The 21,173-nt window shown below is 41.3% G+C and overlaps 1 protein-coding gene across 7 annotated transcripts in view; it reads right to left on the bottom strand.

Annotated features, from left to right (window-relative positions):
- Nucleotides 1–19,641, bottom strand: part of TTLL11 (tubulin tyrosine ligase like 11) — a 57,155-nt gene extending 37,514 nt beyond the window's left edge. Inside the window, exons 1-4 of one of the 7 annotated variants that reach the window (XM_072882822.1) lie at nt 19,549–19,641; nt 11,087–11,183; nt 9,139–9,272; nt 543–1,118 (exon numbers count right to left, since the gene is read on the bottom strand). In XM_072882822.1, the coding sequence (XP_072738923.1) occupies nt 543–1,118; nt 9,139–9,270 (708 nt within the window). In that variant the 5' untranslated portion in view covers nt 9,271–9,272; nt 11,087–11,183; nt 19,549–19,641. Of the gene's footprint in view, nt 1–542; nt 1,119–4,116; nt 4,232–8,455; nt 8,507–9,138; nt 9,273–11,086; nt 11,184–18,267; nt 18,732–19,548 lie in introns of those variants that run through there. The other 6 variants (XM_072882821.1, XM_072882825.1, XM_072882824.1 and 3 more) reach the window with 6 other exon arrangements.
- Between the last annotated feature and the right edge of the window lie 1,532 nt (nt 19,642–21,173).

Below are 21,173 nucleotides of genomic sequence, written 5' to 3'. Positions count from 1 at the left end.
TGGTCATCCAAATGTCAACATTCAGGAGAAAGAAACATTTGAAGGACAAAAGAGAAATAACTGAGAAATATACTGTATTGCTGAATAATTACTGAAACCAGTTGTCTTTGATACTAATGGCTACTTTCGCACTACCCCCATCTCTAAATACTGCCTCTGTCAACATGGATACCTATGACGAGTGGGTCTTAAAATTGCCATCATAATAGCTGCGTTAGGAGGCTGCAAAGCTTCATAGTTATAACACCTAGAAGACGGAAACTGGAGTGAATACTGCTACTAATCATTGATGCCCATTTGAAATTCTCCATATATGTTTATGGCTCGTAGTACCATAGGTCAGGAGACTGAGATTTGAAAGATAAAACTTGGGTGAGGAGAACCTATGCTCTGAGCTCATGCAATGCTATTCAGTGGATGCACTACGTCCAACCAGCAATCAGCAACGTAACTAGAGAAAGCTTTTAGAAAAGGAATTAAACATCCACAAAATTAATTCATGCATAGAAATAACTGCATTCCTGGCAGAAATTCCAACCTACCTGGAAGCAAGTCGGCCCAGGCTTTCCTGCTGGTATATCAGACTGATAGTAAACTTTCAGTTCTGGTGTCAGTGCAATAATTGTTTTAATCACCAGTGAAATTATATCTGACCACAGCTTTTTGACGTCAGCTCCTCTGGAAGACAGTCTGCACAGAATGCTTGAAAAAGTCCTCTTGCTGCCCGTGTTTACATTGTCAGAATGGATGAAATTCCCGCTATGGATATTTAGGGAATAGTTGGTTAAGTGCATAAAAACCTGGTGCAAATTTTTTAGAGTGGGTTCTTGATAGGGCTCTGTACAAAATCTAGAAAGTCCATCTTTGGCTATATAAATCTCTAAGGGTTCTAAAGATTTCAGTAAGACATAAAGACGAATATCAAATTTCAGTTTGTCGACAAGCAGTGGTTTGCAAATATATTCCTGGACCACAGCTGGCCGGCTCTGGATGCTTCCCGTCAGTCTGATGTCACTTGGGTCTTTAATGAGGTAGATTCCCTCCCCCTGGCACCCTCCATCAGGTTTTACAATAAAAGTGGGCTTCCAGGATGGATCGCTGTCTTTCATCATACGAACCTAGAAGGAAAAGAATTACACTGAAAGACACTAATTGGGAGGGAAGAAGGGCTGATACTATGAAAGCCAATAAATTGCATTCATAAACAAAAATAAATAAAAATAACATGACCACATCACTATAGTAGTAAACACCGTGCAAAAAAGGTAGAAGATAAACAGTGCTGACAAGCACAAAGACAAACAAAAAAGCATGAGTAGGGAATTACTAGTACAGATAAAAGGTCATTTTATTTAACAAGCCATTGTATAAATGATTTCAGGAACTTCTTTTTCAATTTAATTCTTTCAATTTACAGAATGAAGTGCTGTATATCTCATAAGATCCATTTTATTAGTCACTAATGTATATGAAACTGCAAAGTTAAACTTCCGTGCTGCATTTTGAACAACTCCTGACAAAGATAATCATTGACCTATAGAAAGGCACCTTAATTTATTGAGGTATGAAAGCAGACAAACAATACCGGAAGAAGGGAAGATAAAGTAAAAATTCAGCACTGATAATACCTTTTTCCACCACTGAATATTTTTCACAATCAGATACCCTGTGTTAGTAAAACTAGGGAATATTGAGCCATGTACAGATATTACGCAAATACCACAAATTTACTTTTACTAAACAAAGTATAGAGTTTGTGCCTCGGTTGCTACCTACCACCATTCCCCAAAATGAAGGGTTTTCTAAATTATACCAGAACTCCCCTCAGGCCTGGCATGCAATTACTACCTTTCTATCCAATGCAAGATAAAGAAAATTCTATCACAATTTCAACAACTCTTTTCAGTGGCTTTGATTTGTATTAGGAAGATCTGTTCATAGCACATGGCAACTCAGATGCTTTCTTTAGATGTACCTAGTGTGAAATCAGGAACGCAAGGAAAGTTGGTGGAGAACTTGATGGTGTCTAGTACCAAACCAAACCCCTTGGATGAATCTACAAAGCCCTCTGTGCCTGGCCTGTCATTTCCTCAAGCTAGTGCACACGTTCGGTCTGTGTTCAGACGTTCACCACTGCTGTGCTGGTTCGGTGTGAAACACAGTGCGCTCTAGTGTACGAGCTCGCAAACGCCAACATCTACGCAGCGTAACACATTTTAATATGCTAAAATGCTTAGAAAAGTCACTACACAAGGTACATTTCACTTCTTTCACAGGGAGATGCTTCCAGTTTGCAGATTTCTTAAGAAGTTATGTCAAATACTCTTTACTGCTAACAAGTTAAATTAATAGAATCATTCCGGGAAACATTTTTTCCAAAAGAGACACATGGACAATTGAACTTATTATGTATGGGGCGATGGGAGATGCCCCCACTAGAAAGGAAATAGCAGGTAAGAAATTTTGACACCTACTAACACTCTGTCAGCATGTGTATAAAGATCATCAAGACACAGAAACAGCAAGGAAAAGGAGAAAGGAGAAAAAAAAAAAAAAAGAAAAAAAAAAAGGAAAGGTTAGCAAACCAGTACCTTTCAGTATCGGTTTCTTTCCATTGTTTGTAGTGCCTTGCTGTGAAAGATCTCTGTTTGTAAAGTCAACTTGAATACTTTGTAAGAATGTCACTGGAGGACTATATGACCTATTTCTGTATTGTTTACAGCAGCGTGGACCTTCATACCTGTGTATCTCTCACTGCTTTGTAGATATCTATGAGGACAGTATAAGCCATTATACCCGTATCTTGAGTTTTTTCCCACACTGTGCCCTAGATTCTTGGGGCATAGGAGGGAAAAGGTTTGCCACAAATAGAAATTACGATAACAGTGATGGGGAAGTATCCGTGGTTTGTTAGAACCTAACTGTCCTACACAATCCCAGATGTGGCCTTAGTAAGATGAAACACAGAAGTAAATTATAGAGAATTACAGGATTACGGAGAGGTGTCTGCCTCCTCACACAGAAAGTGAGAAGGACAAAAAGGAAAAAAAAAAAGTTCTAAAACTCAGATCTAGATCCAAATGTCTCAAATTCAAGAGGCAGTTGAATCTGAACTCTTTGCTCACTCCCACCGTCGTTTCTACATCCTGACATCAGCAGCTCCATTTCTGGGGCATAAACAGAGCTTGGCACTATAACAGACAACAGCCATTTATAGAAACTAGCTTCTTGGAAGCAACAATAAATACCTTTGGAGGTTTTGGTTTTAACAAACTAATGGCAGTTACATAAAGAAGTAAAAATATATTAAAAAAAAAGGGAAACGCCCATTTTTCTTTCCTAAAGAATCAGTTATTTTATCTGTGAGAAAAGTAGATAATCCCACCTGGAACAGACTGTTAATAGTTGGCAGTCCAAAACATGATTATTGTAATAAGGTTGTTTTGGCCTTGAACATGTTAAACTGATACATTCATTTAGCAGGGAATGTTTGGAGGCTGATGTCATTCCCAACTGGATACAGTGAGTCAAAATTAAACATGGCACCAATAACTAACCGCTGGATTCAAATGTGCACTTTTGGAAACAGCACATATTCACTCAAAACTCTCTCTCAAAAAAAAGAAATCAATAGAATTAGGGAATCTTTTAACATCAGATAAAAGAGCAATTACACCATTTAAATTGCCTACAAAGCTCCCAATCCCAAGAAACAAACCTAAACTTTGAAAGCTTCAATGCACTTTATTTGAGGACGAAAAAAATCAGGAAGACAGTAACTAGGTCACTGTAAGGGCCTGAGAAATCTGCTGTATATCAGATCTTTCATGTTACATGCGTATCTCCCACTGCCTAAATAAACTTTGGTTTATTTATTACTTGTAGAGCAAAAGTAAGAACTGCAGAGATTTGGATGCCTCAATTAGTAGAAGTGAAATTGAGAATGAAAGAAAGGAAGTCAGGAAGGATTTAGAGTTATCCTTGATGAATTTTAAAAATTATTCATAAAATATGGCATGTTTTACAACATGCAGCAAGGAAAGAACATGAGCATGTTTAAGCCAGTGAGTTAACATGTCTCAGCCTCCAGAAGCATGGGAGGAAAAAAGCAGCTACCTGAGGCATGGGCTGACTGAAGACCCGACTGCCGTCTCCAAATCCCATCAGCACCAGCGGTGCTCACCGCTATCGGAAGCTGTCTGACAAGTGGAGTGTGAATGTAGCGATCCAACTGGCACAGACCAAGAACAAAAAGAAAACCCAAGGGAAGTGGTTTTAATTGGCAACTGTTTTGGAGGTCAAGGACTGAGCAAGCAGTGGAAAATGAACTGCCACATTACCCTCTCGGGCAGCCCTTTAAGTTCATGGTAAAGCAACAGGACCCTAGGGAGGAAGCCTCTGTAGCTCCCCCAGCTCTGTCACTGTTCTCTGCACATAGACAAAGTCCCTACGGGTGTAAATACAGTAGCATTGCATTCACAAATATTTAGGAGGAAAGAAATTGTTAGAGCACAAATTGTAATTTATCAAAATGCAACTACAAAATCCAGGTTTCGATGAATAGGTGCTGAAGGACTGTAGCTCATGAAACTGCTAACAGCACTGGCACAGGGGGCCCTAACAAAGAACGCAGCCGAAGAAAACACAGGATGCAGGCTAACAGGCTTATCAGCTACTCATGGGATTCGGAAGAATAAAGCACTTAAAATCTCCTCTTTTCAAAACGGAGGGATGTCACAGTACAGATCACTCTTTCCTTGCATTCACATGTTTTACGGCACCAGACCTGCAGCTGCTGTTCTCTCCATTCAGCCAGACACGTGCTGAACGAAGTCGGTGATCTGGTTTTACACAGGCCTGCGGCTCGCCAGCAACAACTGGAGATTGACTTTAAGAAGCCTGAGGATATAAGCTAACAAAGAAAAAACAATCAATTGCCACCATCAGCCCTGGCACTGCAGAAAGAAAGAGAAAAAATTAGCACACAGGAAAAGGCTGAGCACTGGTCAGCTCACCGTGATTTTCAGCCAGCATCCTCTGCTGCAACCACGTTAGGCTGCTGACCCACGAGAGGTGCAGCTCTGCTAGCGGCGATGCTCCCAAGGCCTGAAGGACTTCTGGCTCCATCCTATCCAGTTATTTATTTCATTGAGAATCACGCTGCTAAAAGCCTTTCTACTAACTACAGCACAAATTCAAGATTAATTATTTAGACTAGGATTTTTCTCGTGGACAAGTGTCACACTAACTCAATGAAAGACCCTTCTTCAAAACAGGTCACTTTGAGGGATAAAACACCACAATGGAGATCAGGTTTACATAAACAGCGTGTGGATAAATAGGACCAAGTAGATCAGCAGGCCTAGATGTGCAAAGAAGGAAAGCAGGATTTATGTCCTAGTCTTTTTACAACTCAAGAATAATCCTCCCCTGACATGACGTTACTCTGCATACTAGGGGATTCTCTCTGGTTCACACATTGCTAAAGCCAGCATCCCAGAAAGATATTTGGTTAACCTTAAATCTCCACAACTAAACATACCCTACTATGACTCTAGTTGTATGTATGAAGTGCCAATCACGGTCTACTAGGGCAGAAAGTAATAAAGAACCGGTGTGAAACCAGCCGGGGCAATCTGCCTCCCATTCCCATGTCTGTTGTTCACGCCTCCGGCTCCTTCTGCTCTGCTACAGCAGCACCTTTTCAAAAAAGATAATGCTTTCTGGGAACTATTGTTAAAGATGCAACAGCAACCTGCTTTTGAAGTCCTGCCTTTTAACAATCATTGGCCTCATAGATCTCATAGTTAACTCTTTCCATTTAGCTGAAAAGGAAAGAATTTTCTCCATCATTTTCTAGTCCATTTTTTGATGGAGTAGAAGGCCTAGGTATTATTCAGGACTTCTAGTCCATCAAAACTTACACATGGCAGATGAAGATAGGACGGTGGGGAAAGGGGGAATAGTAATCCAGAGTCAGTCTGTTTCTCAGCAGCTTGACTGTCTTGAAGAAAGCAGATAGTTTCTTGATCTTCAAGGAAATTCCTGACAGTCGTCTTCAAATTCTCCACAATCCCTTCAACTATATTCTTTCAAACGCTCATTATGAGGAGGCTTGTCCAGACTTAGAAAAGTCTGTCATGTAGGAAAATTAGTTCATATGAAATGAGATATTTCTGTGTACTTAGCTTGACAGAAAGAAATTATCTTTAAAAACATGTTAACCATTTACAGTCAACAGCAAGAGGAGAATATGATGTCTAATGGTATGAAAACCTGATCCAGTTGCAGGTTTGCCTTTCATGAGGAAACACAGGCTGAATGAATATAGTGTTCTGAAAAAAATGCATATAATGGGCTAAGATTTGACAGCACAAAGACTAGAATATTCATGTCTATGCCTAAGAGGTATCCAAAAGCTGAAAACCTGATTAAACCACCAAAAATATGCTGTGCTGGAAATTAGACTGTCCAAATTAGATTCTTATTAAAAATTAATCATACTAGGCCTATTCATCATCCTCACAGACAACACAAAGAAGGCAGTATGAGAGCAATCAAGGCCCTGGTTTGAATCTCAAGCTAGTTACTTCTCAGAAATTGGAATTTCTTATTAGAAATAAGTTCTTATCACACAGATTCCAACAGATTCTTCTCTGTTAGTGAAGGGACGACTACTGTAGCACCCGAGAGATTTCCTTATCTGTAACTCATCTTCTGTTACAGAATGTTTTAGAAGGTAAAAAATAGGTGAATATTGAAAACAGATAAATATATATTTACTTAGTAAAATTAACTTTTAAGCCCTTGTTAAAAATACCTATCACCATTTCAGTTTAATACCAATGACACTAAGGGAACTACCCTTTTGTTGGTATTTCCCAATATGAAGCTCATCCCCAACAAACTTAGGAGTGCAGCTCTCCCATCGATTACTGGTTAATTAATATTAGATTAGCTGCAGCGTTTTCTACCTGGATTTAGGGACAGGGGAACGTGGGAAAAGCTGACAGCATTTGATTTAGTTATTGAAACAAGTGTATGATAAAAGTTCATGATCACGTCTACAGAAGTGAGGCACAGTAAGAATACTTGAGAGAAATTGTTTTGAAATGTTGTAGTGCTTCAGGAGGAGGCAGCGAGATGAAAATTCTCAAGGAGTTTCTTCCTTCAGCAGTCATTTCTATTACAGACAAAATCTCATAGGTGTTCATTTCTCAGTCCAGTCCTTTGTGACAAAATCCTGTACTACAAACAGCACCAAACCATCTTCTCATGTCTAACCGATACCTACACTGACACAGAATTTGTGACTTCTGGTAACCAACTATGCCCTAAAGGACTTGAATACTAGTAATAGTGAAGGTACAGCAACATGAGGTTCAGCATGACACATCTAGAACTATGTACTTCGTAGCTGCAGCCCATGACAATACAGCTTTACTTCCAGAAGTACCAGAGATGGCTAAATCGTTTTTTTGCTCAGATAAATGTACACATGGCATTCACATATTCAAGTGTATGGCAGTTCCTATAGGGGTATGTCTAACATGCAGGCACTGCCAATGCTGTGTTGTACTTGTTTGTGAATAAGCTGAAAATTCAGTCTCAGAGAGCTGACATTTTCAGCAGCAGTAGGGTCCCTTGGTGGTAAAGCAAACAAAACCACATACGAACAAATAAACAACAGAAAAGACTGGAGAGCTCCTACTGAGAATTCATGAAACTGCAAGAGGAAAGTGTTCTGAACCATTTATGGCTCACAGTGGATTTGGAACTTTTTGGTTTGTATTTTTTCTTGTTTTGGAGGAGTTACATTACAAACTGGTGTTAAGTAGAACATAAACTCTTACAACATAAAATATAATGTTTGATAACAAGAACTATGCTTTTCTCAAACACAGATGGAAGAACATATGCAAAGGAAACTCCTAGGAGTGTGTTACTGGACATCTGTTATTCTTGGAACAAAAAACGAATCGTTTTCACTCCAGTAACTGTTCAACCAGAGAAAAGTATTTATTTGCAGTGCCACCTGCTGACAGCGTGCGGGTCTGTGCATTTAACCTGATTTACAGACCACATTGCTACGCGCTGCTCAGTTAATCAGCGCTTTGTAACCGAGGCAGGCATGATTCCCAAAAGAGCCATCGCTAGAACCCCAGTGCACCATTCTGAAAGTTTACTTCCAAGTTATTTGCACTTATCTACCTGTCATTGCTAAATTGATTGGATAATTTACACTCCTTTTACAAACTGGTCTTACATCTAAAGCAATAAGGCTGAAGTACTGTTGGGATTTTATTCATTTTTACTGTTACTAGCAGTGCCATGGCACTGACCCAGCACACTTGAAGAGTATATATTAAAAGATGTTAATGGATTTAATTGGATTGTGGATATGGCAATTATCTAAAAAGTAACACACAGTATAGAAGTCTATTAAAGTCCATACCTTTTTCTCTCACTTTTCCAAGCAGAGGATACTGTAGAATACAAGAATGCACTGGGCGAGTCAGACAGGGTTAAAACAAACACATACAATATTTTTTAAAATATTTGTAATAACAGAACCAAACAGCACCACACAGCATCACTTGTTTTCAAAAAAGCTTAAAAAGAATGGCATTTGATTACATTCTAAATATTTAAACAAAGCAACAGTCTGACAAGAGAGTCAAACAAACAATTATTCAGGAAGATGTGAGTATATTTAACAACACACAGTACAAAATGCTCTTTTGATGGATTTGGATAGAACAGGCTGGATGGACTAAAAAGACTTCAGTGACAATGAACCTGGTGAAGTACCACACTCCACACACTGTACTGGAACCTCCTTAGCCCTTTTAAACGCAGTGGAATATGCAGGGAAAGGGCTTATGGTTCTACCATGTTTAATTTTCAGACATCTCTGCTGGCATGGCAGAGAAGCATAATTGTTTTTAAGTTTATTCTAGAACATAACAAACAAAAGCAGTTCATCCAGACTATGTCTGATCTCAGGCAAATTGAAAAAGACATCATCCACAGCACCCGAGTGTGATTTTAAATAACCTGGTAGGTATGAAAAACTAAAGAATGACATGGCAACGATATCCAAGAAGTTATACTATTTTGAGAGTAAAAGTAATCTACCTCAGTCACAAAGAGGGGAAATTCTTCTGGTAGAATCCAGGATCGAGGATAGAAGTTATACTCAAGAGGAAATAGATCTTGCATTGTTCGCACTGCCCGACTCAGTGTAATTTTACGTACCATCTCCGTCATGCCTGGGAAAAGAATAGACAGTGTTTAAAAGTGATGAAAAATCCACACTGAAGTCTCATCCTGAAAGTAAATTGTTATATCATTACTAACCCTACTGGTAAGGCACTCTAGTCATTGCTTTCAATAAAGCTGAAAACTTTTTAAAATTTAAAATCTGACAAAATATTTGTAGCATTCCCCTGCTGTATTTCATATTGTATGTATTATTGTATCACATTAGAAAAAAAATTAATTATCAAAAATACAGCTCAGAATAATACAGGGAAAGCTTTAGTCAAATAGTAACTACTGTCTTTGCCATAATCCAAAACTATTGCCCTAGCCTGCTATCGTTCCAGGAATAGGTAAAAATGTCATTTAAATATAATCAACCACTTTGTGTTTACTTTGCATTCATTTAAGTAACTATGTCAGAAAGAATAGGTTATTTTGTGAGCAGCCAAACTCAGCTGCTTCCCCGCAGCTTTGAATCTCATGCTTGGATCATGCCATGTCTGGATCTGTGTGAGCTCTGGTAGAAGCTTTACCCAAGGTCTGGACATTCAGGGTTACTCTCGCATTGTTTATATGCTTTCAGATATTACAGCTTATGAGGTTCATGCTGCAGCTTCTTTCTCAGTGAGAACATCATCTGTGGGCTTCTTTCCTACATGCTCAGCAAATTTCCACAAAACCTACAGGACCTCAGTAGTCTGTGACTGCAAACCTTGGTTGAGTGCGGTTGATTTTGGCCAGGAGGTTCCAAAGATACAAGGAGGACAGAAAGTGACAGGAACACACACACATTTGCTGAAGTCTTGTTTCCATCGGGAGCATGACTAAAAAGCTATTTTTATGGAAAAGTTTCTAAGTCTTCCTGAGGACCAACCCTTTCAGATTCTTTGAATCTCTCACAAGTAACTAAGAAAAGCATCATGATCTCTTCTTTGAGAGAAAAAATTTAGTAAAACCCAGCATCAAGTTAGCACAATGTTCCTGGAAATCGGGTCTAGTTCTGGAGGACTCTGGGTTTGACTACTGTGCAGGCCACTCGCTTACCATGTAGAAGCCAGAATACAGAGAGGGTAACATTCATCTACCACAGGTTTAAACCACCAGAAAACTACACCATCCGATACTTGAATGTGAACTTCCCACGGACAGGAGAAAGTCAGGATAAATAAAGCATGAAGTTCGATATCTGAGGGTTCTTATTCTCACAGCATACTAACAGCAGCAATAAATCTGAAGTAAAGGGCTTAGATAAGTCAATACCTAAGCTCTTAGCTCTTATTTAGAGAGATCTCAACAGGGATTAAACGAGAAAGGGAGCTTAAAAAAGTAGAAGAGTCATCATAAGATGAGGGCTGACATGAACTCTTCGATATTGAAAAAATCCGTTCGAGGAACTCCACTTCGAGTTTCTCCCCGAGATAGGCCAGAGTACGAAACAAAACAGATTCTTTCCGCTTTGAATCAAAACCAAATCCAAAGATACAGCACTGTTATCAATGCTAGATAACAGACAGTAATTGCATACTTCACTTAAATTATAGCCTAATGCTCTTATTTTTCCTAAATTCATACATATGAAGTATTCTTTTCATCAAAACCACTGTCTCTCCAAAACAAATTTCAGTTCAGAAATTGTTCAAGACAGCCATTCTGATATTCTTACCCCCTAAGCAGAAATCACCTACCAAAAATGGTAATATGCTAAAAATACTATCAGCTGATGAGGCAGATAATTCACATTAAAAAACAGTAAAACATAGAAACAGTTAAAATCATCATGTTTTTAAAGCATTTGTTTAAACTAGAAACAGAAGTAAGGTACCTGGAAACTTGTTGACTTGACCTGAGAATATATCATTATCATGAAATGATACCCCATGCCAATAGATATCGCACGGCAAGCGTCTGCCAAAAGGAAACTGGAAAAGAGATAGAAGACAAGTTTTGAAGCAAACTGGCAATACCCATTCATTCCTTACTTCTCTAAACGCTCATATTAAGCATAAACCATTCAAGAACAGCCTTCTGACTGTCAAAAGAAAACATGCTCTATATTTGGGTTGCAAAACTAAGAATATTTTGATCAGTTCAAGATTCTATGAAGTTCAAGGTGTTAACAAACCATTAAAGGTTTCTAGAAACTAAAAACAACTGATTGAGAGGCACGACCGGTACTGAGAAACTCTGAGCTTGCTATCAACCACAATTAAGGCGTGACTCATTTGTAAGTTAAAATACTATTACAGGGAATAAAATTTCATTAAGAAACACTTAATTCCGGCACATGAAGGCACAGCAATAGCAAGTGCTACAGCTGGGAAGTAAACAAACTCTGACAACGTTTTGGGCTGGGTTTTTTTTCCTCCCCAGTTTAAGGGGTGATAAGCAACCATCAAGGGAAAAAAGCACTAGAGGTCATGGAGGAATTGTCATTACTGGCAGTTACTAAATCAACTCCTATTCTTAAAAAGATCATTATTTAATGCCGAGAGTCCTATGGCTTATATTTGTGCTCCCCCTCTGCAGCTTGGGAACCCAGATCCCTTCCCCAGCTTGCACCCGTTCCTGCGGTGGCCCTGCACCCCCAGCCGCGCGGCATCTCCACGTGCTCCCAGTCTAGCAGGAGCAGGAAACATTGCTACTGCCTAGAACTTTATTTCAGGGAATACGTGAAGTTAGTAATATTGTTGTAAATTAATAGTGAGTTGTAACTGCAAAGCACTTTCTGAGCAAGCTCATTTACATTGGTGTCCAAGCTGCAATAAATTTAAAATGGATATTCAAAGCAAGATATCTAAGTGAAATAACTATATTAACTATATTATTTTTTATATATTCAGTTATATGTACTAATTTATATAGTGTTAATTCCTTTCTGGTACTAATAGCCTGTAATTAAAAGAAAAGCTTACAATTTAATTAATCATTTGTTGAGCATATATATTTCAACTATTAAGGACTAAGGCAATTATTTCAACAATATTAACTATTCCAACAACTTAAGAGCTTCTTTTCCCATTCACACAAGATTTCACTATAAACTGGAAAACTGTATAGTTTCTTTCCTATTATCATAAAGATCAACCTTTTTTTAAGCAGTCTGAAGAGCTCTGACACAGCGCTGCCAATTACTGATAGGAACAGTTTCTAATAGTAGTAAAGTGCTTTAAAAAAAAAAAAAAAAGATACGAGCAGTAAGAAAAGCCCCATGAATTAGCAGTATCGACAATCCAAAGCAAAAAAATTACTACATTAAAAATCAAACATTTGTAATCCATGTTACAGTAATGATAATAATAAATAATTAGTTTTGTGTAAAAAAGGTACTCTTCTTTTCCACACTTGTTCTCTTAGACACAGTCCCATTTATCAATCCAAAAAAACATTTTATCTGCAACTCCATGTAGATGCCTTTTAAATACCATATGGAATACATTCACAGGAATCTCTTCTATTATTAGACTACAACTTTTTCAAATAAATTTGCTATATTTCTGACCACAGCATTTTTAGGACATATTTGTATTAAATATCTAGCACTCTCATCACCCAACAACTTCAGTACCGTTTACTTATTGAAAGAACCGCAGTATTTTGCAGAAACTACTTGTTCTTTACTCCAAATGTAATTTTTCTGGCTTCAAAACATTTCTTTAGGCACTGGATTTTTTTTCAATGTGACAGAAAAAAGAATCTTATCAAGCTTTTGATTGAATTACTTTATTTGCTACTTTAATTAAAATTTCAGTTTCCTCAGTAAATAGCCTTGAAAAATTAATTTAAAATGCTAATTGAGCAATGCATCCTTTCTCTGTTTCCTCACTCATAGGGATGAGAAACCAAATTTAACAGAGCCAGTGGATTCTTCACTTAATTCATTATTATTCAGCCTGCAAAATCTGGTTTTGTACAAGTGAAAATTAATTCTTTTAGGCTTGGAAAGACAATCAGTGGCCTTAACCTCTCTCCATAGGTATAGCCAGAATACAGATGCAGTATTAGGTCTCAGAGCACCCTTCCCACTAAACCCTGAACCATTTATTTATTTATTAAATGAAATTGAAATGAAAGGAATGAAATTTGCATTTATATAACACCTTTCATCTACAGAGGATATCAAAGCACTTTACAAACACTGCACAGAAATCATTTCACAACGGATGAAGAGCGAGCAGCTCTGGACTGGAAAATGGAAGCACTGCACCCCCGCCTCAGCGATTCAGATAGCATCACAACTTCCCTACTCCTGACAAATCCAGATTATTTGGATTTATCGAACAACGGGATCAAACTCACCTGCTGAATGAGCTGGGAAGGATTCTTTATTGTCTGCACTATACTTTTACATAAGAATAGTGTTTGGAAAGGAACAAACAAGTTCAATTATTTGGCTCCCTCTTGCAGTGCCAGGCAGATATAAATTCATCTTACTGTGGTAGAAGAGGCCTTTCCGCCAGCTCCCGGTGCAGGGGACTAGCTAAAAAGAAAGGTGGATGCTTGAAGCAGTCCTCTGTTCCCATAACAACTTCTGTCTATGGCTACCTGGTCTCAGCTGGAATAGCCTCAGAACTGATGCCAAAGCCAAGGTGCTCACAGCCTGGAGACCTGGGGTGCTCGCAGCCGCGGGTGGACGGAGGTTGTAAGCATGACCGGAGCCGTCCTTGCTGCTGTGCCCACCCTGTGCAGAAAACCCGAGAGTCTGGTCCTAGGATCGGTCACTGCAAACAACTTTCAGGTCGCAATCAATTCACTAACTCTTCGAAGAATTTATTTAAGATCTTTTTTATTCAGAGTCGGGGGGCATTCATCAGAACAATAGAAAAAAAAAACAAAAAACAGGAGCCACAAAGAGACTAGAGTTGTTTTCACAACTTTGACACAATTAATAATCAATCACAGTCAAATTGGTCTGACAGGTCATTTCTACCTTTTGATTGGGAGCCAATAATTTAAACTGTCTCACGGGTCACATCAGTCTGTTCCATCACGTTTAATGACAAGTTAAATGACTCTTGTCTTCTCGTCAGGTTTTCCCAGTGTAAAATTTCAAACTATTTCTACGCCTCCATGCAGCTACTGAACAGCGAGACAAATGAAACGCTTAACGCTGGGATATTTGACGCCCGAGACATCTGCTTCTTCCATTTTCCTGGTAATTGAAAGCTAGCCGAAGAAATAATTTATTAAGTGATGAATAAACTCAGGATGCAAGCTCAATTTGTGCCCATTATTTCATCTGGCATATCATGTTCATTTAAAGAATCTGACACACTAAATCAGATAGTCCAATCTAGTGATGGGAGTAATTGCTTCACTGGCATGCACATTAAAATTCTGCAATGCTTTTTAAAAGGTCCACCCCTGTGCGTTACCCCAGACAGGACTATCATGGTTGATAATTTAATTTACTCAAAATTCCCACAGCCAAAAGAAAAGCAGTTTTTTCTGTCTTTTGCTTCCGATAACAGAATCTCAATAGTCAAATTGCTCTCTCTCGAACTCTTTCACCTCTGCCTCATGTATCTGTGTCACAATAAAGTGCTCACCAATATTAACCATGTTTAGAATATTATCCCCTTTTTTTTTGTCTTATAGTGGCACTTACCATATGTTAATTTACTAAATGAACTACTACCATGTGGACAACTCTGTAATCACACAGTGCATTGTGTCTTACTTCTACAAATTATCAGGGAGCATATTGCAGTAACAGATTATTAATGAAACAAAGCTCTTCCAGCAAGTCAGGGTAGATACAGCAAGGAGATTTCAGAATGTACAACTTCAAACAAAAACCAAAGCAAAACAAAAGCCTATATGACACTGTAATAATTAGATAGCAAAAGTTATCGATAAAAAGGAGCCCACTTTAAAAAGCCTATTATAATGTCTCCTGCCCAGCAAAATATTCAAGCCAACACATCCAGCAGCAAACAGAGAAGAACAGAAACAAAACAAAAGCAGCAACGGGAAAAAACGTAAAAGAAGTGGCGAGGGAGAAGAAGGATCAAATATACTAAATCAAAGCCCAAGATGCAATCACCTTGAAAAGTATTATACAAGGGACGACAGTAGAATACTAGCCCCTGAAACTCAGTATTTAAAATATATGCATTTCATTACTACTTCTAAGATTTTTTTCGCATTATTTTTACGGATCCTACAAGAAACAACATATGTGTTCCCTCTGCTGGTCCTGCTGTAACAGTGAAACTATTTCCCAGGCTCTTTGGCCATCAGTAATAGCTGTTTGAACAAATACTTTAGTGCTATTTTTCTAAACATTTGAAAGGGAGAGCTTTCAAAATTATATGCAACTTGAATAAGAGAGTTTTCTTTGGATTTCTCTTCTTAACGCTATTTTTCTCTTCAAATCTAGACAAGATCTTGCCTACTGATCTTGCCTACTGCCCTTGCCTACTGAAGTCTGCTAGCTTGAACTCAACAGTTTGCCTTGCTCCCATCCTAGAAGACTTTCATCTTCTTATTTTCCCCCATGTAAATGGTACTCGTCAAGAGTCATAACTAATATTGGTTCCCCTTTCATTACTCTTTTTACTTTCAGGGAGGTGGGAAGGGGGGGGGGGAGAAAACTGATTTGACACATACACACTAATAAGAGAAAATACTTTCTTAACAAAAGATAATGTTACATTCATACATATTAACCTCTTTATTATAATAAGCTGAAAAATTTACAGAAATACATTACAGTGACTTGCTTACAAGGAATGAATTACTAGCCACCTAGATGGTACGGTCACATTGCACAAAATTCCGTATTTGGTCTCTTCTTTATTAAGAGTACAGAGTGGCCAGAAGGGAAAGCAACAGACTAAATGAAAAACATTGACTGAACTAACGGATGGAGGAGAAAGGATATTGAGGGAGACAGTAAACAAAGAAAGATGAAGTAAAGCCAAAAGCAATTGCTGTTGTGGGATGCAGAGCAGGAAGGAGAATGCTGATAATGCAGTGCAGATATTCAAGAGAGGAACAAGAGCATGTGAAACAAGTCAATTCGCAGGACAGAACACCAAGCGCAGAGAATCCAGGGGATAAGATATGCAAAACAGTAAAAGCTCAGGAAACAGAAGAGACAAAATTAACCACTAAGTATGGCTCATTACCAACATAACCTGTGAGGATAACTTAAATCAGTAATTCAGAAACACTCACTGGAATGGCATCGGGCACTCTGAACATAAAACTTAACCATAAGAACAAAGAAAGTAAGTGTGAAGTCCCCCTTGCTCTCTACGTCACTGCGTAAAGCACGGAGCAAGGCACTCCGCGGGTGCACTGAGGGGTAAGAGAGGTAACAGGTTGTAATGTCACGCCTTTGGTGTTTTGTTACTATTTTGCTGTAAGAGCAGGAGCTGAGAACTGGAGCGTTTGTGTGATGAGATTCTGAAATTCTCCCACTGGATTTAAATAACAAAAATTTTGAAATAAAATTTTATGAAGACAGAGAATGAGAAAGCATTAATCTTCCTGGCAAGGAGCATATATGTCTTCGTGGTATTAGGTATTTAGGACATTATGAATAAACACGGGTAATATTTACTGCCACTCAATCCTTCAGAAAATAATTTGTAGTGTTTAACTCTGAGGTTAGGAACAACACAGAATATACTGTCTACCCCAAGTCCATACAAATTTTGTTAAAAAGTTGGTGCACAGAAAAATTACAATTTTTGTGCACAGAAAAATCGGTGCACAGAAAAATTTGTTAACGAAATCTGTGTGTAGGTGCACAGAAATATTAGTATCTTGTGAGTGGGCATCCCAAAGGCAGCTTTGTAAAGTGGAGCAGGTGCCGTAGACCACGCTGCTGCACCCTAGCTCTGCACACGAGGAAACAGTTCATCCTCAGGTTTTATCCTTCCACTTTATGTCCCCTCCAGCTTCCCTCTTCCAAATGGATTACAAGTTCCCTTTTTCTTACAGAAGTTCCTCAAAAAGCTCCTAGAAGCCATCTCAACTTCTATAAACCCATTTATAAAGTTATTATGGAAGGAAAATCTTTACAATTTGAGAACAACTTAGCATCTATAGTAAGATATATATTAGAAATCTCTTCAGGATTTAAATAAGGAGTTCCAAAGCATCAGTTTTGTGCCAGTTCCCATATTGTCATGACTCCAGTTCAGTACAGACAGGCAGACACTGAACTCCTCACACAGCTCAGAGAAAACACATGACTCAAGCTGTAAGAAAAAAAAAAGCAGCCATACCTTCTCTACATGCAATAACTTAGAAGGCTAAAACCTGTTATGTATGCTTTATTAGGTGGTTTAATATTATTTCATTCATACACAATGCTCTTTGACATGCCTTCAAGATAATCTGTGATGCAGAAGCTTTGCCATCGGATCAGACAGCTGATCTATCAGGTCATACCTTTTGTCCACTGTCATGACCCTCATGTCACATACTCATACTATGAGGGAAAGGTGAAAGGGAAGAAATGCAAAGCGACACAACATGCCAAACACTTCTGCGTAGGGGTAGGTTTCTTTCTTGCCCTTTCCAGAGATCAGTTTAAGCTCTGAAGCATAATATCCGATTACCCCTATTCTGGCTTGCGTAACTGGCAATGGCGGTCTTGATCATGAATCAGATCAGCCTCCAGACTTGACATCTAATTAGAAATAACGCCAACATCAAGATGACAGCAGCCGGGATGAGCCCCCGGCTACAGGAGCCTGCTTTGGCGCTGGTTCAGGGAGACGGGGGGAGGAGAAGGAGGAGGGAGAAATGCTTTGCCAGAGGCAGACCCCAAGGCAACGGAGGCTTCCCCAGCCCCGCCGGCAGAGCAGCGGGGGGAGCGGAGGGAAAGGCCGGAGCTGGGGCCGCCGCTAGGCCGGGCCGGGGCCCTGCCGGAGCTGGGGGCAGGCGGGGAAGGGGAAGGAGGCCCGGGCAGCGCCCCAGGAGCCTCCTGAGGGCCGGGCTCGAGCGGACGGGGGCTGCGGGCCGCCGCGGGGCCGGGCGGGCGCTCACCTCCCTCCAGCGCAGCTGCCGCAGGCTGATCTTCAGCGCCTCCAGCGAGGTCTTGGCCTTGGAGCTGTCCACCGTGACGCGGGGCCGCCGGGCGGCGCGGCCCCCCTCCTCCCCTCCGCGCCGGCCCGGGGCCCGCCGCCCCCTGCCCCGCGTCGCCCGCCCGGGCGGGCCCTGCGGGCCGGCACCGCGGCGGCCCCGCTCCCGCTCGGCCGCGGCGGACGGCGCCCCTTCCCCCGGGGGCGCCGCGGCGGGCTGGCCGCCCTGCGGCTCCTCGGCGGGGAGGGCCGGGGACCCCGGGGGCTCCTCCGCCTCCCGGGCCGGGGCGCAGCCCTGCGGCGGGGCCCCGGCCGGCTCCATCCCGCGGCGCGCTGCCTCGGCCCGGCCGCCGCCCCCGCTCCCCGCCCGTTGCCATGAGAGCGGAGCGGCGGACGGGGCGCGCGAGGGGCCAATCGCCGTGAGGCGGTGACCCCGCTCGCTCCGCCCCGCCGGCAATGACGTACTGTGGCCGCCTCGGCCATTTTGGGAGCGGGCAGGGCCGCCGGCCTCTTCCGGGGAGGCCATTTCGGAAAGGCGCGGGGCGGGGCGGCCATCTTGGAAGCGGGCGGCGCCGGGCGGGAAATCACCTTCGTCGGTGGCGGCCGCCCCGCCGTGGCGGTCCCCGCCTCGGGCCGGTCGTGTGGATCTGGCTGCGTCTGGCAGCCGTTGCCTTTGCTACCGAAACGCCAGCCCGCCTTAGAAATTAAATCCATTCCTTATTGCCTGGCGGAGTGATTTTTCACGTGAGGCAGGGGGGCCCGGTGCCGTCACTCTGAGACAAAGCCCTGCTTCTCTGCTTCGGACCGGCACTGTGTCTCAGCTCTTGAGCCTCCTCAGTCTCCTTCAGTGGCGACCACCTTGCTGTCCTGGACTAATGTCCACTGTATGGTTTGATTAGTTTTTGTATTTTCTTGAATTATTTTTAATAAAAAGCCGCCTGGAAAGCCCATGCCGGGGTGTGCGGCTGGCAGAGCGGTGCTGGGCCTCTCGCTCCAAGGGGGGACGTGGGGCACGTTGACTGAAGGGCCCTATGGCCTAAACCCTCTGGGTGTGCTGGAAACGTCTCCGAAGACGTGTTTCCATGGGCTATTTAGTGTTGCACAGTTTCAGCTGAATACCATGCTGCTACAGTCACTTAAATCTGGATTTTAAACACACTCCTACCTTGCCCGAGTGAGTCAAATGCACAGCAAGAAAACAGGAAAACCATTTTTACAACGTCAATAACGGAATGAATAGTCTTACCAGCAGTTACACGAATCTCTCACAATCGTAGTTAAGAGGCAATTAAATCGAGAACACGTGAGTGAACCGCCCGTTGTCTGAAGGGCAGCAAAAGGAGGGATTGGGGGAATTTAGAAAGCGCGGGGGAGCAGCGGCAGCGCGGGCAGGCGGTGGCGCTGCACCCTGGGAAACCCCGCCTGGCTCCGGGGCCTGGGGCGGGGCTGCGAGACTTGGGAAGGGGGGGAAAAAAGGCTGGAATAATCAGGATTCTGTGTGAAGGAGCTGTCACTAGAGTCGTGCTCCTGATATGGAGCAGGACGGAAACGGGACATCAGAAGAAATCATTTAAATGAAAGCAAAATGTAAAGGAATAGAGCAAAAAGTTGGGACTTCCTGCGAGTTAAAATAAAAAGGTTGTGTCGAGACTTAACCTGACTGTGGAACTCCTCAGACCAGGAGGAGATACGAATGTATCTTTTACCCTGCTAGATCAGGTTGTAGGAACATCTGGATTAATCTCTTATTCTCGCCTCACATGCCCCCTGGTATTTTATAGAAACCAAGACATGAGAGACAGTGTGCCAGTAACTGTGATTCTGTATGTGTGGACCCTTTTCCACAAGTCAGCAGTAGTTTATAAAGAAGAAAGTTTAATCACCAAGATAATGTCTTATTTCAACAGCAAACTAGAGCTTCACCTGCAATCCTAACACTACGCATATTTTTTCAGTGCATCTCCTATCTTCTGCCATTTACCCTTGCAGGCAGCGAAGAAACTAATCACAGTGTTGTGTCTTACAGTGTGAAGTGCCCAGGAAGGCTGAGGTCATGTAGCTCGCTCTTGGTTGCTCTCAGGTTGCTATTAAATGATGTGCGTTATTTTTTTATACCTGTGACAATTCTTAATTAAAAACTTGGGAGCATTTCCCTGTGCCAGCAGGAGCTTAGAGGGGCCTGTAACTTTGGCAAGGATGATGTGTCCAGGTGGTGGCTTTTCTGTGTCCATCGTTGAAGAGCACATCCTGGTTGTCTCACCAACCACCACCAGTTGTTGGTGTCTGGTGCAGTGTGTTTTAAAATGGTGACCTGACTCTGACTGTCTCTTATTTTACTGCCAGGCCCCCAGATGAACATTTTTTAACATATATTAGAGATTTATCCTCAGCAATGTCAGCGGTGCTGAAGGAAAGCCAGGGAAAGAGTTAAGATGGGCCAAGGCTCTAAGAGGCTTTGGAGCATGGGAAATACCAAACAAAAGGATTGCAAAGGAGAAATATTTTTATATCTAATTATTATATATCCATATTTTTTACAGGCTAATAATGTACTAGTTGTTTCTCTACCAAAGAAGCTGTAATACATCAGATACCTGGTTTGCACTGTATTGTATGGATAAAACCTTCATTTCATGTTGAGATAAATAGAGATGGTCTGTAGTGTGCAGCATGAAGTCAGACTGTACATGGTATTCAGGTACTGCCAGGTAGGGGAGTGAAGTATAGGTTGAGTAGTAATAAGGTAGCAAGGTAATGCAGGAGGAGAGTGTATCCTGCTGAATACTGCAAGCTGGATCTAGCAGCAGGAGAGAAAAAATATGAAACTTTAGATCATCTGTCCCCTGTGAGAAGAGGGGAAATTTAAAGTTA

This window comes from Ciconia boyciana, chromosome 18 (genome assembly GCF_034638445.1).
Source record: "Ciconia boyciana chromosome 18, ASM3463844v1, whole genome shotgun sequence".
Taxonomy (NCBI): Eukaryota; Metazoa; Chordata; class Aves; order Ciconiiformes; family Ciconiidae; genus Ciconia; species Ciconia boyciana.
The sequence above is the reverse complement of the archived record's forward strand: the minus strand, read 5'-3'. Positions and strand labels throughout refer to the sequence as shown.